At 35.7% G+C, this 13,520-nt stretch overlaps 2 protein-coding genes across 2 annotated transcripts; one reads left to right on the top strand and one right to left on the bottom strand.

The window, feature by feature from the left end:
* Positions 1 to 6,577: 6,577 nt before the first annotated feature.
* On the top strand, positions 6,578 to 7,213 carry LOC140991225 (disease resistance protein RPP13-like). Its single transcript, XM_073461165.1, has one exon. It carries the CDS (start codon positions 6,578 to 6,580, stop codon positions 7,211 to 7,213), a length of 636 nt encoding a protein of 211 aa, XP_073317266.1.
* Positions 7,214 to 7,879: 666 nt separating this feature from the next.
* LOC140991223 (uncharacterized) lies at positions 7,880 to 8,683 on the bottom strand. Its single transcript, XM_073461164.1, has one exon. It carries the CDS (start codon positions 8,681 to 8,683, stop codon positions 7,880 to 7,882), a length of 804 nt encoding a protein of 267 aa, XP_073317265.1.
* Between the last annotated feature and the right edge of the window lie 4,837 nt (positions 8,684 to 13,520).

Genomic DNA, 13,520 nt, shown 5'->3' with positions numbered 1-13,520 from the left:
TAGAGATGTTCAAACATGCAGATGGGTATTCATATGATGATTATACCGAACAACCCTCCCTCTAACTTTCCAAGTGGTTATCATTCATCGAGAGGATAAGTCTGTGGTTATGATTGTACATCATTAGTCCTTACAACCGAGACAACACTAAGGCTCTATATACTAGGGCTGTGCTTTGATTCGTTTACCGACTCCATGAGAGTCATCAGGTGGCGAGGTTGGGTACAGTTGCGACACTTATAGGAGCCAGTGCATTGTAGTCAGGGATTCACCGCTCACCTATGGGTGTGGATATCTTATGTGGTCTGATGAAATAATAGTGCGCGGAATCTCTGACCAGAGTATGAGATGTATGTTGAAGAAGGAGTTCTCCAATAATACATGCTATGCCACTATTATATGTATCACATAGTTATCGAATTAATATGCAACCCTCGATGAACCAATGGTTGCATATTCGATCGGGATATATAAGATGAAGGGACCATACTGTACGTTAATCATAATCGATTGGTTCTTGCAGGCACTATCAGTGATACCTAGAGAATCATGGGGCGATGCTACTAGACGCTCTTACCATGATTCGATGGGTTTAATCAGAAATATGATTTCTGGCATTCTCATGATCAATTGTTTATACATAGAATGAGGAAAATTAGGGTAAGCCCGAATAAAAGATTATGTCCTGAATCACAAAGAGTTGTGAACCCACAGCTAGCTGTATCCCTGAACCATTGAGGGTCATACAAGTACTGGATTATTTTATTCCCATTGAGATAATAAATTCAAGGAGTTGAATTTATATTATGATATGGTAATTCAAGAGTTGAATTTATATAAAACATTGAGAGAATAAATTCAAGAGTTGAATTTATATTATGATATAGTAAATTCAAGGAGTTAAATTTATGATAATTAAATTTTGAGAAAATAAATTCAAGTAGTTGAATTTATGAGATAGTAAATTCAAGAAGTTGAATTTATAAATTTGGATAGAATAAATTCAAGGAGTTGAATTTATAAAATTTGAGGATTTAATTTATTAAACTCAAAAGTTGAGTTTATTAAATATTAAATTTTGGAGATGATAAATTCAAGGAGTTGAATTTATAATTTAACTATTAAATTCAAATGTTGAATTTATAAGGGATTTAAATTAAATGTAATGGATATATGTATAATGGGCTTGTAGGAGTACAAGACCAACATATATATTATTAAGGTTCTTAATTGGAATTTAAAAGATTAATTAATTAATTAAACTAGTTGGACTAAAATAATTAATTGACTAAGCCCATTAAGTATTTAATTTAATTAATGGACCCTAAACTTATATATATGGGTATTAGGCTTAGGGTTAAAGACAATTCACTCATAGTTTTTTAAAACCCCTAGCCTCCACCACTTGATATTTTCGAAAATCATCCTCCAAAACCTCTCTCCATTTTCGGCCACCTTGAATAAGATTCAAGGTCTTGAGCCGCCTCTCAATTTCTTCTCCAACGAAAAATCCTTCTATACTTTCTAGTGCAAGTTGGAAGAAGAACAAGTAATCTGGTTGTGGACCTGATTAAGAGGTTGAAGAAAGGAGATTTGAAGAAAGTTCGTAGGGAATTCATCAAGAGCTATCTTCGTTAACCCCGGAATATTTGGAGTCGTGTGAATATTTCACCAAAGGTATAAAATTTCAACACCCTATGAATGTTTAATTAAAATCATACGAGTGTCCAAATATATTTTGAATGTCAAGATCTAAAAATTTTTAAAAATTCCGCTGCATTTAGGCACGAAAAAAACCGAGATCCAACAATTGCAAATAAGAATTGGAAACTATTGGACGGTAATACTGATGTCGACCAGGCGAATCGGGTTGACTTCAGTGGGCAATTAAATCGGGCAGGATAGTTTCGGCTGGGGCATACTGGAACTCGGATGAGAAGTACCGAGGCTAAAGAGTCTACATATTTAAGAGAGCAAAGAACGTTAGTGGGACGCCGGAAGGATTTCCGACATGACCACTCCGACGCTCAAATCATACGAGTGTTTACGCAAAGGAAAGTATAATGATAGAGTATGTTCTTTTGCGTAAGAATATCTGAATGCATTAATTGTTAGAGTAGATGTCCTGTAAGCCAACGGTTGACAGAGAAATTTATTGACTCAAGTGAAATAAACAATCTTTATTTTAATATTATTTAAATTTTTATGCTTTCATTTTACTTTATCTGTATAATCATGCAATCAACATAGATAAAGTCCTTGATTATACTTTAATACAAATGAATCGTAATTCGATCTTGAAACTCATTTGTAAACATTGTATATTCTAAATTCGTTCAAAGTCGATTCAGTCGCTTAAAATAAGGATAAAGGTCGCTTGAGCTTGAGATTAGCATATGTGATGTTGTGTACCGTGTTTCATGGTAAAGGCACAAAGATGTCCAACCATGCAGATGTGTAATCATATGATGATTATACCGAACAACCCTCCATCGGAATTTCCAAGTGGTTATCATTTATCGAGAGGAAAAGTCCGTGGTTGTGATTGTACATGATTAATCCTTATGACCCGGGACAACACTGAGGCTCTACATACTAGGATTGTGCTTTGACTCGTTTACCGATGCCGCGGGAGTCACAAGGTGGCGAGGTTGGGTGCAATTGCGAAATGTTTAGGAGCCAGTGCATTGTAATCGGGAATTCACCGCTCATCTACAGGCATGGATATCCTGTGTGATCTAACAAAATAGTAGTGCATGAAATCTCTGGCCAGAGTATGAGATGTACATTAGGGAAAGATTCTCTAGTTGTGCATGCGATGACAATATGAATATTTTATGATTGTATCACATAGCTATCGAATTTAATATGCAACCCTCGATGAACCAATTGTTGTAGATTCGATCGGGATATATAAGATGAAGGGACTGTACCGTACGTTAATCATAACCAAATGTTCTTGCAGGCACTATCAGTGATATCTAGGGAATCATGGGACGATGCTACTAGACGCTCTTACCATGATTCGATGGTTTTATCAGAAAATGATTTCTGACATTTTTATGATCAAATTTTGGTGCATGGAATGAGGCAAATTAAAGTAAGCTCGAATAAAGGAGAATATCCTGAATCACAATGAGTTGTGAAACCACGACTAACTATATCTCTGAGCCATTGAAGGTCACACAAGCACTGGATTATTTTGTTCTCGTTGAGAGAATAAATTCAAGGAGTTGAATTTATATATAATTATAAGATAGTAAATTCAAAAAATTGAATTTATGATAATTAAATTTTGAGATAATAAATTCAAGTAGTTGAAATTATATAAAATTATGATATAGTAAATTCAAAGAGTTGAATTTATGAGATAGAAAATTCAAGAAGTTGAATTTATAATATTTAAAATTCGGAAATAATAAATACAAAGAGTTGAATATATAAAATTTGAGAATTTAAATTATTAAACTCACAAGCTGAGTTTATTAAATATTAAATTAAATGTAATGAGAAGTATGTTTAATGGGCTTAGAGTAGTACAAGTCTAATTTACTAAACAATTAAAGTCTTAATGGACTTTGATGTAATTAATTAAACTAGTTGGACTACTCCAATTAATTAATCAAGCCCATTAATTTTAATTATGGAAAACAAATCTACAACTAAGGTAATTATGTTAAGACTTTTGTTTTATGTAAAAACTTGTGTGAGACGATCTCATGGGTCGTATTTTGTGAGACAGATCTCTTATTTGGGTCATCCATGAAAAAATATTACTTTTTATGCTAAGAGTATTACTTTTTATTGTGAATATCGGTAGGGTTGATCCGTCTCGCAGATAAAGATTCGTGAGACCGTCTCACAAGAGACATACTCTTTGTTTTAAGGAATGAGAGCCATAACCCTAGTCTCCACTAGCCTCCATTCTCTTCCTTTCAATTTTCGAAATTGCACTCCATTCTCTCAAAAATTCGGCCACGCCAAGTTTGAGGGTTTGAGTTGCCTATCAATTTTGATTTCAACGAAAAATATCTTCTATACTTTCTAGTGCAAGTTAGAAGAAGAACAAGTAACCCAGTCGTAGACCGGATTAGGAGATGAGAAAAAAAATATTTGAAGAAAGTTCGTAGAGAATTCAACAAGAGCTACATCCGCTAATACCGGAGTAGTTGGTACCGAGTGATTTACTCACTAAATGTAAATTATAAACTCCTTATGTATGTTCTTTTAATTTAAACCCTACGAGTGTCCAAGATAATATTTTGAATGCCAAAATAAAATTTTTAAACTTCCGCAGCGTTTTGGACATGAGAAAACCGATAACCCAATAGTGGTATCAGAGCCGGGTTCTCTATATCATATGGTTTAGTATCATATTGAATATTTTATTTCTAACCACACAAATTTTTTTCAGGAAATTGATGCACCATAAAAATTTGATTTTTAAAATAAAAAAATAGTTTGCCCGGAACTGTTTCAGGCAGTGCTGCGCTCACAGGGCTTGTGCGCGCATGTGCGGAGCGTTCGTACAACGCACGGTGGCTGCACGTTCGCATGCCCGCGCACTTGTGCGCCCAGGGAACGCACATGTTGCTCGTACCTGCCCGATACGATTGGGCAACGTGTTGGATCGTGAGCTTGAATTGTTCGGGCATAGGGTGTGATTTTATAATTTCACAAAATTTTGGATAAAATTGATATTTTATGAAAATTGTTCAATGTCTCCTTAAAATAAAATTTTACTATATTGATAATTTTCTTGTAAGATAAATAATTAGAATGTAATTTTAATTATTTTTAGTAAAAATATATTTTACAAGAAATCAATTATTATTAAATAAATTAAAAAATTAAATAAAAAGTGTGAAACGTCTGCTTATTCATTTTCTTAAAAAGTACTAAAATTTTTTTCATAAGTTCGGCCATATACATATACATATAAGTAAAAATATTTTGCACCATTTTAAAATAAAACATCCAACTAGTATTTGAAAATCCAAAGGATATAGTCAAATCATGAAATAATTAACATGTTACCAAACCTAAAAAGCAATGAATATGAAAAGTATAGCCCATACTAAACCTTTCAAAACATAAATAAATAGTCATAAACTCTTTAACGTAAATCATAAACTTAAATGCGGAAAATAGAAGCACTGGCCCTCGGATTATGTGCACCTTCAGTCTAGTTAAATCAGACATCCAAACCTCCCTCAACATTATTATCATATTCACCTGCATCAATCACACCTAGTGAGTCTAAAGACTCAACACAACATATTCTTGATAACGAATAATACGTATAAAACCACAAGCAACAGTGAAAAATACTTGTACTTAAATAACATTTTCATAGTAATGCAAAACTTTAAACATAAACATTTTCATAACAATATATTCATATTAACATATTCATATTCGTATCAACATATTCGTATTTCGTGTTTGTTGAATTCAGATCGTGATTGTGACTCGTATTCTTAATCGTATTGGACGATGGATCCATCTAGAGAAAACCACAGTACTGGGCGACGGGGACACCAGTGACACTCTCACCGGTCAACTGGGCCTTGGCCAACATATTAACATATTCGTATCTGTATCCAAGGAAACACGATCGTCGGGCTCCCACTAGGACCATAACTCTCACGAGATTTCCAACATATCAACGTATTTAATGACAATCCCTTCACGTCCTTCAACATGTCGTATTTCCATCACTTAATAAAAACATGCTATAATAATATCGTTTTATTTTCAAAGCAAAATATGATTTGTTGTTATTACTGTAATATTATTTTTGACTTATTTTATTTTTATCAAAATATACAATTATATATGAATTGCTTTCAAAGCTGAGAGTATTCTCATCCCTACTTGTTGAGTGATGTCGAACTAAAATGAGAAAGAGAATGAGAATGAGAACGAGATCGAAGATAACTAATATTTTTTAGAGGATGAATATATGATTATGTGGATTCACTATTGATGTTGATAGAAACATTTTGTTGCTACTTTAATAAAAAAAAATATGTTGTTTCTTTTGTTCAAGTTGTAATATTTGGGAATTTCGGAATATACAATTAAAAAAATATTGATAAAATCTATTTTCATAAATATGCCGAGACAAGCCACTGACTTGCGGTTATCTTTCCATACGCTGAATCTTATGACAAATATTCATGGCCTGGCACAATCAATGACAGCTTATGCAGCTCTAGTTTCTCTAGCACATATCATCGAGCATATTCAGAACCATCCTCGCCCTCCGATTACTCTTGACGCAGAACAAACCAAATCTCTTTGTGAGAAGATTAATTTCTTGCAAGATTTTCTTGATAATTATCCACTCCAATGCCATCTGGAAAGCCAGATTGCTGATTTAGCTCATTCATCTGAAGATATCATCGAATCTCGTATAGTGGATCAAATATTTCTTGAAGCATTCATAAGTCATGGATCATAGAGAAGTTCCCAGAATTTCTTCAGCCAAAATTTACAAAAGGTAATCCAAGGTATAGATTTGATCAAGAAAGAAGTTGTCCAGTTTCAAGAGAAGAGGGGTACGCAAGATGTGATGCCTAAATATTCAATAAGGTCCAGTGATTTATCAGCATTTACTCCCACAAAGAACAACACCTTTGTGGGTTTTGATGAAATCTTCTTGGATATCATTAGTAGGCTCACCGAACAATGCCCGGCTCTACAAATCCTGTCGATTGTAGGAATGGCCGGTATTGGTAAGACTACACTCGCTAGAAATGTGTATGATCATTCATCTGTACTTTGTTACTTTTACATTCGTGTTTGGGTTACAATATCTCAAGAATTTAGAGTTCGAGAGATTCTTTTAACAGCTATTTTTTGTGCAAATAAAGGCAACCCCAACGAAAATTTTGCCAAATTTGCTGATGAAATGAGTCAAGTGGGCCTACATGAATTAGGACTCCAATTATATAGAATTTTATCAGGGAGAATATTTTCGATTATCATGGATGACATGTGGAGTATTGAGGCATGTGAAAAGTTAAAGTTCTTCTTTCCAAAAGGAAGTGACGGAAGTCGAATAATGATAACCACTAGGCTATCAGTTATGGCTAGTTATTTCGGAACCTGCAATATTAAGATTCGAATCTCAGTTACTGATTTTGGTCGAGGCCAGTCCACAATTGCCTCTACGTTATTGGGGTCCACTGAAACACCTAGTTCATAGATTATGTGTCCCAAGAAGGTGACACTTGTTAGCCAAAATTCACATTTCTTAAATTTCGCATACAGTTCTTTTCATCTGAGTGTCTCTAGAGTGAGGCAAAGATGTTCCTCGTGATCTTTCTTATTTTGTGAGTACACAAGGATGTCATCTATGAATATGACCACAAGGTAAGGTTTGAAGACTCTGTTCATGAAGTCCATGAATGCTGCTGGAGCATTGGTAAGTCCAAACGGCATTACCGTAAACTCGTAATGGCCGTATCTTGTCTTGAAGGCTGTTTTAGGAATATCTTCTTCTTTGACCTTCAATTTATGGTATCCTGACCTCAGATCTAGTTTTGAAAAGACATTGGCTTCTTTCAATTGGTGGAAAAGGTCATCTATCCTCGGGACAGGGTATTTATTCTTAATTGTATTCTTGTTCAACTCTCTATAGTCGATACAAATCTCATACTCCCGTCTTTTTTTTCACAAATAGTACAGGGGCTCCCCACGGAGATGCACTGGGTCTAATCTGCTTTTTATCCAACAACTCTTGGAGTTGGTCCTTGAGTTCCTTTAATTCGGTTGGGGCCATTCTATATGGTGCTTTTGAGATCGGTGCAGCCCCAGGAATCAAGTTGATCTCAAACTCCACTTCACGGTCAAGAATCGTTCCAGGCAATTCTTAAGGGAAAACGTCCGGAAATTCATGAATAACTAGAATTTCCTCTATCTTCAGAGTAACTTTGTCATTTACCTCGCTGATCATTGCTAGGTAAATTTCTTTGCCACTTTTCATGGCTTTCCAAGTTTGTGATGCCGATAGAAGAGATTTTGACTCTTTAGATCTACCATGGTATATGATCTTCTCATGGTTTGGAGTCCGCAGTTTGACACTCTTCTTCTGGCAATCCACCAAGGCATGATTCGTAGCCAACCAATCCATTCCTAGGATTGCGTCAAACTCGGCCATATTTAGTTGAATCAGTTCTGCCTTGACGATTTGATTACTGATACAAATTTTGCAATTACGATGTACCTTATAAGTTTCAATCGTTTTGCTAGCAGGCGTTGCTACTCTTAATGGTTCACTAAGAGTTTCTCCTTCTAGTTTCAGTTTCTTAGCAAACCTTTTGGATACAAACGAATGGGTAGCACCACAGTCAAACAACACATAAATAGGCATTTTATTGATCAGAATGGTATCTGCTACCACGTCGTTTGCATTATCTACTTCCTCTTGCGTTATGGCGAAGACCCTAGCATTGGGCTTGTTCTCCCTCGGCTTGTGATTTTCTGTGTTTGGTTTAACCCCTTTCTCCTGGTTCTCCGGACAGTCAGCAATCCGATGACCTAACTTTCCACACTTGAAACAGGCATTAGTTTTCTTGTAACATTCTCCCAATTGTCGGAATGTTGCAGCTAGGGCAAGGTCGGATTTCTCTATTGTTAGGGTCGCTGAAAGTTCCTCTTGATGGTCCACTTGCATGATTGGGTCTTTTAAAGTTCAGCCCACCCTAAGATGACTGACCAGAAAAAAGGCGTTTGTGCTTACCCTCTTCTTCTCTACTCTTGATGTCAGTCTCAGCACTCATAGCTGCTCCCATCAAATCAGCAAAATTGGTGGGTTTGAATTCAGCTAAGGCTGACTTTATTCGACAGTTCAGCCCTTTCTTGAAACGATGCATCTTTAGGGTCTCATCTACCATTATGGTTGGAACGTACGTTCCGAGGTTATTGAACTTTGAGGTGTACTCAATCACTGTCATGTCTGAAGTTTGCTTAAAGCTTTCAAATTCACTCAGCTTTTGCAAACAAAATTCCGTCGGATAATACTGCTTCAGGAATTCCCTTCTAAATGTCTAAAATGTAATTGGTCCATCCTCGGCCGTAGCTGGCGAAATAGTCTCCAACCATTTGCGTGCTCTTTCCTCAAGAAATGGTATCACCACTTCTACCTTGAGTTCTTAGGGCACTTCCAGCAGATGAAGTTGGCTTTCTACATTTTTGAACCAGTTGTGGCCAACTTCCGGGTCGGGATTCCCATCATAGGTTGGGACTCGGTTTCTTCGGAGGGATTCATAGGGGTACTTAATACCACGTGGCTGGGGTTCTGGTGGTTGCTGAATGGCATTGTTGGCGTTTGGGTTCAGAATCTCTTGTAGCGTCGCCGCAACAATGGTGGCAATTGCCATCATGTCTCCTTGACTAAGGTTAACTCCGAGTGGTGGTGGAGGTAGGTTCTCTTCATCATCCTGATTGGCTCTTCATGGGTTACGATTGTTTCTTTGGTGGTATTCCTACCATTTCCTAGAGGAATCGAATGAAAAGGCTTAGAATCAAAGTAAAGTCAAAAATCAACATTGGACAAATAATTGGGTTGAACAAAATCTTTCGTTGGATTTTTCCCAAGTGGAAAGAAGTGGTAGTTTCGCTTAGATTGAAAGCGATGACAAGATTGAGTTTGAGATTCTATGCGGAAGAATAAGCCATCCAACAAGGATTTAAACAAACGGATATGAGTATGATGTATCGGAATAATTTGGATAGAAAGGCATGGGCATTTGCCAAAATTTGACGTATTTGACGTCAAATTTTGGCAATCAAACTCCCAGCCAGATTATGAACCTGACAACTCTGATACCACTTAAATGTCACGCCCCGAGACCGAGACGTCGGTGACATCCGGCATTGTTAATCAAATAACAATAATTCTCGTAGAAAATAGCCAAATACCAGTCTATTTCATAAAATTACATTGTCTTTACATCAAAGAAAAATACAGAGGTTGCGGAAGCGAAAAGTACGAACATTACTAAGAAAGACAAAGAAACACTAATGGACTTGAATATCTAAAACTTGAATTCCTTCTTTCTAATTCTTTACCAGCCCCAGAACTGCTCCTGCTCCTGCTCCTTTTATTCTGCATGTTCTTCATTCTCATCTGGAGAGGGACGTAAGGGGGGTGAGCGTTTTGGGAAAAACTCAGCAAGTGGGGCCAATCGAATACCAGAAAACATTTGATACATAATACTTTTAAAACCTTCTTCTTTTACATAGCATAGCATATCAGAGTTGGATGAACATAAGTCAATCATTGAACAATCAGAGCTTCAGAGTTGGATGTACATAAATCAGACATAGAACAAAACAGAACTTCGAATCAGAACTTTCACAACAGATTTTATCAAAACTTATCAGATAAACAAATTGTAATGATCATGGGCTATCCTTGATCTTGGGCTCCCTCTGGGGCCTTCTCTTGTAAATGAGCTCCATTTGGGGTCTTTTCCCACATTCGAGCTCCCTCTGGGGCCTTCTCCCATAGACATGCTCTCTCTAGGGTCTTTTCCCTCATAGGCTTCCCCGATGCACCATTATCAGATTCAAACAAATAACTTATCATTCGGAGACAAATTGGTTCGAACAGAATGACACAAACATAGAATGAAACGGAAAAGCATAAACGAACAAACAGACGGAACGAAACGAAAAGATTTGAAGTAACTTAGTGATTTTCGAAATCCACACTTATTCACATCATGCAGTAGACGATCGAATTTTAAAACATACATAATCTTTAAAACATATAAACCCACTTACTTGAAAGATTGTTCCAAAAATCTTGGAATGAACAAGTTGGAGCTTGACACTGAAAAACCAGTCATCTTGCAAAATGTTTGCGCCTAATTGAACCGTTGGATCGATCAGAATTTTGGATACGTTGCTCCAAACACGTGTAGGTATATTCTGAACGGTGGAGATCGGATTCGGATGAGTAAATCAATGAGCAAAACTTTCTGAAATTGGGTAGAATTTTTGGTACTCAGAATTTTTGGTACTCGAAAATCGCAACTTTTGCAGAAAACTTTTGATGTTATTTTTGTGTGAATTCAATCATTCTTTTACCACTATTTATAGGCACTGATGTGACTTTAGGCCTTCCCCCTCCATACCAAAGGTTGCATGGTTAATGACATTAATCACCAATGTGACTTTAGGCATTCTCCCTCCATACCAAATGTTGCATGGTTAATGACATTAATCACCAATGTGACTTTAGGTCTTCTTCCTCCATGCCAAAGGTTGCATGTAATTTATTCTCCTCTATGCCATAATTCATCTTCAATGCAAAACAAAAATCAACTTGGTACTTTGTCTCTTTGTATAGTAAAATTTTGGGTCTTCACAAGTCAAGTGTTTACGCGAAGGAAAACATAATGATAGAGTATATTCTTTTGTGTAAGAATATTTGAATGCATTAATATCAAGCAAACATCGTATTTATAGGAGTAGAGTCAACGATGACATTGTTTTCACTGCCCGGTTGCTACTCATGACAAGATGGTCGTTCATGTCCTGTTCCCGGACACTGTCAAGTCTGACACCCATACTACTTCTAGCTTAGTCACATCACTTCTACGTACACCGAAAGACATGTCAATGATCATCGAGACATGACATCTCATACCTGTTAACCACGAAGTGACACATGTACCGATGTGCTTGGATAGATGATCGTAACGTGGAGTACTGCATACTATTTATATTACTCGAGCTCACACTGCTCGAGCTCAGCTGGTTGCCTGACTCCTTTCTTCACTTCCCTGTCTTCCCGAGTTCTTAGAAATCGGTCGGGCTAAACATGACCGGGTAACTCCGGGTACCAAATACAAACAAATAGTAAGTGCAGTAATTATGAAGCTAAAACGAGGGAATATAACAAATAAATAAGATACATTTAAATTGACCTCATAATAGTACAACTCAGCTAGAAACAAAGGGAGTATCGCCTTTAAAAGGGCACAAAGCACCAAGCCAAAGTTGGCTTAACGCATGTGGGGTGAAAATTAAAAGGTCATTTTCAACTTTTCCGAGCCATTTTTTCTTCCATAGTGCACTCGCCTCGATGTATCTGTGTGTCCAACCACTTTTTTTTTAATTTATTGAAAAAAGTACATGATTTTTCACATTTATTTACCCATAGTGATTATTATCTGATTAAGCACGCTACTTTAACGATTTTTAACAATATGCCCTATTAAAATTAACATTTAAATATTGAATAGGTCTTTTGTGAGACGGTCTCACGAATTTTTATCTGTAAGACGGGTCAACCTTACCGATATTCACAATAAAAAATAATATCTTTAACATAAAAAGGAATATTTTTTCATGGATGATCCAAATAAGAGATCCATCTCACAAAATATAACCCGTGAGATCGTCTCATACAAATTTTTGCCTTAAATATTTAAGATGTAATACATAGACACACCTCCTCGTTTAATCCACCTTAAATAAACTCTATCGTCATATTGTAATATTTAGTTCGTTTTAATATAGATTAAGAAATTGAATTTGTTGTCCACTGAAATTTATTTCACAGTGACAAAACTGTACTATGAAATTTTCAGAAAAAAAGATCACAATTTAATAATTTCCGATCTACCGTACAAAATCTGGACACAGACACTGTCGAAGAAATTAATGGAGAATTAATTGAACTCGTCGCTTTTCGAGTGTTAGGCATGGAAGCATGTCAGATGTTACGTACAATTGTTTTAGTCACTCATGTAATCAATGTCACCACCAAAACATAGTCAGCGCCTAAGAAACCTAAGCTGGTTTGAATGAATTATTTTAAGTAAAATGTTCAAACGTAAAAATAAAGCATTATTTCATTAATTAATAAAGTATATTTTTACCTATTTATAAAATTTAGCATATCCATTAAACATATATAAATAAAACCATACATGTAAATTACAGTTGATTCAATACTATCCTTGGATTTCTTAATTGAAATTAGAGAATCGGATCGGATATCATACATTGGTCCACATGAAAACATAGATATTGATCTTTTTTTTAGTAGGTTTTTTGTTAGACGGTCTCGCGAATCTTTATCTTTGAGACGGATTAATCCTACCGATATTCACGATAAAAAGTAATACTTTTAGCATAAAAAATAATACTTTTTCATTGATGACTCAAATAAAATATCTGTATCACAAAATACGATCCGTGAGCACACAAGTTTTTGTTTTTGTTTTTGTTTTAACAATGTTTTGACATTGACTAAATCCCATCACATTCTATAATAACATAATACTCACAAATCATAAAAAAATGTGAGAGCAGAGAGTAAACCGAACTCTATCCAAGTTTCAGAACCTATTGGATCTGTAAACTTTGTGAACTTTATTAACATTTGAGGTCCGATTGATTGATGCGTGTCAAGTGTCAATTCAACTTTTTTTAAGGGAAAAACTTAGGGAGACTTGCTTTTAATTTTTAGTATCCGAAAAATATCATTTTTTTTT

This window comes from Primulina huaijiensis, chromosome 13, assembly GCF_012295235.1.
Source record: "Primulina huaijiensis isolate GDHJ02 chromosome 13, ASM1229523v2, whole genome shotgun sequence".
Classification (NCBI taxonomy): domain Eukaryota; kingdom Viridiplantae; phylum Streptophyta; class Magnoliopsida; order Lamiales; family Gesneriaceae; genus Primulina; species Primulina huaijiensis.
The sequence above is the reverse complement of the archived record's forward strand: the minus strand, read 5'-3'. Positions and strand labels throughout refer to the sequence as shown.

What these genes read in the sequence shown, in the direction of transcription:
- LOC140991223 (XM_073461164.1), bottom strand. Translation starts at nt 8,683, where the DNA reads ATGCAAGTGGACCATCAAGAGGAACTTTCAGCGACCCTAACAATAGAG.
- LOC140991225 (XM_073461165.1), top strand. Translation starts at nt 6,578, where the DNA reads ATGCCTAAATATTCAATAAGGTCCAGTGATTTATCAGCATTTACTCCC.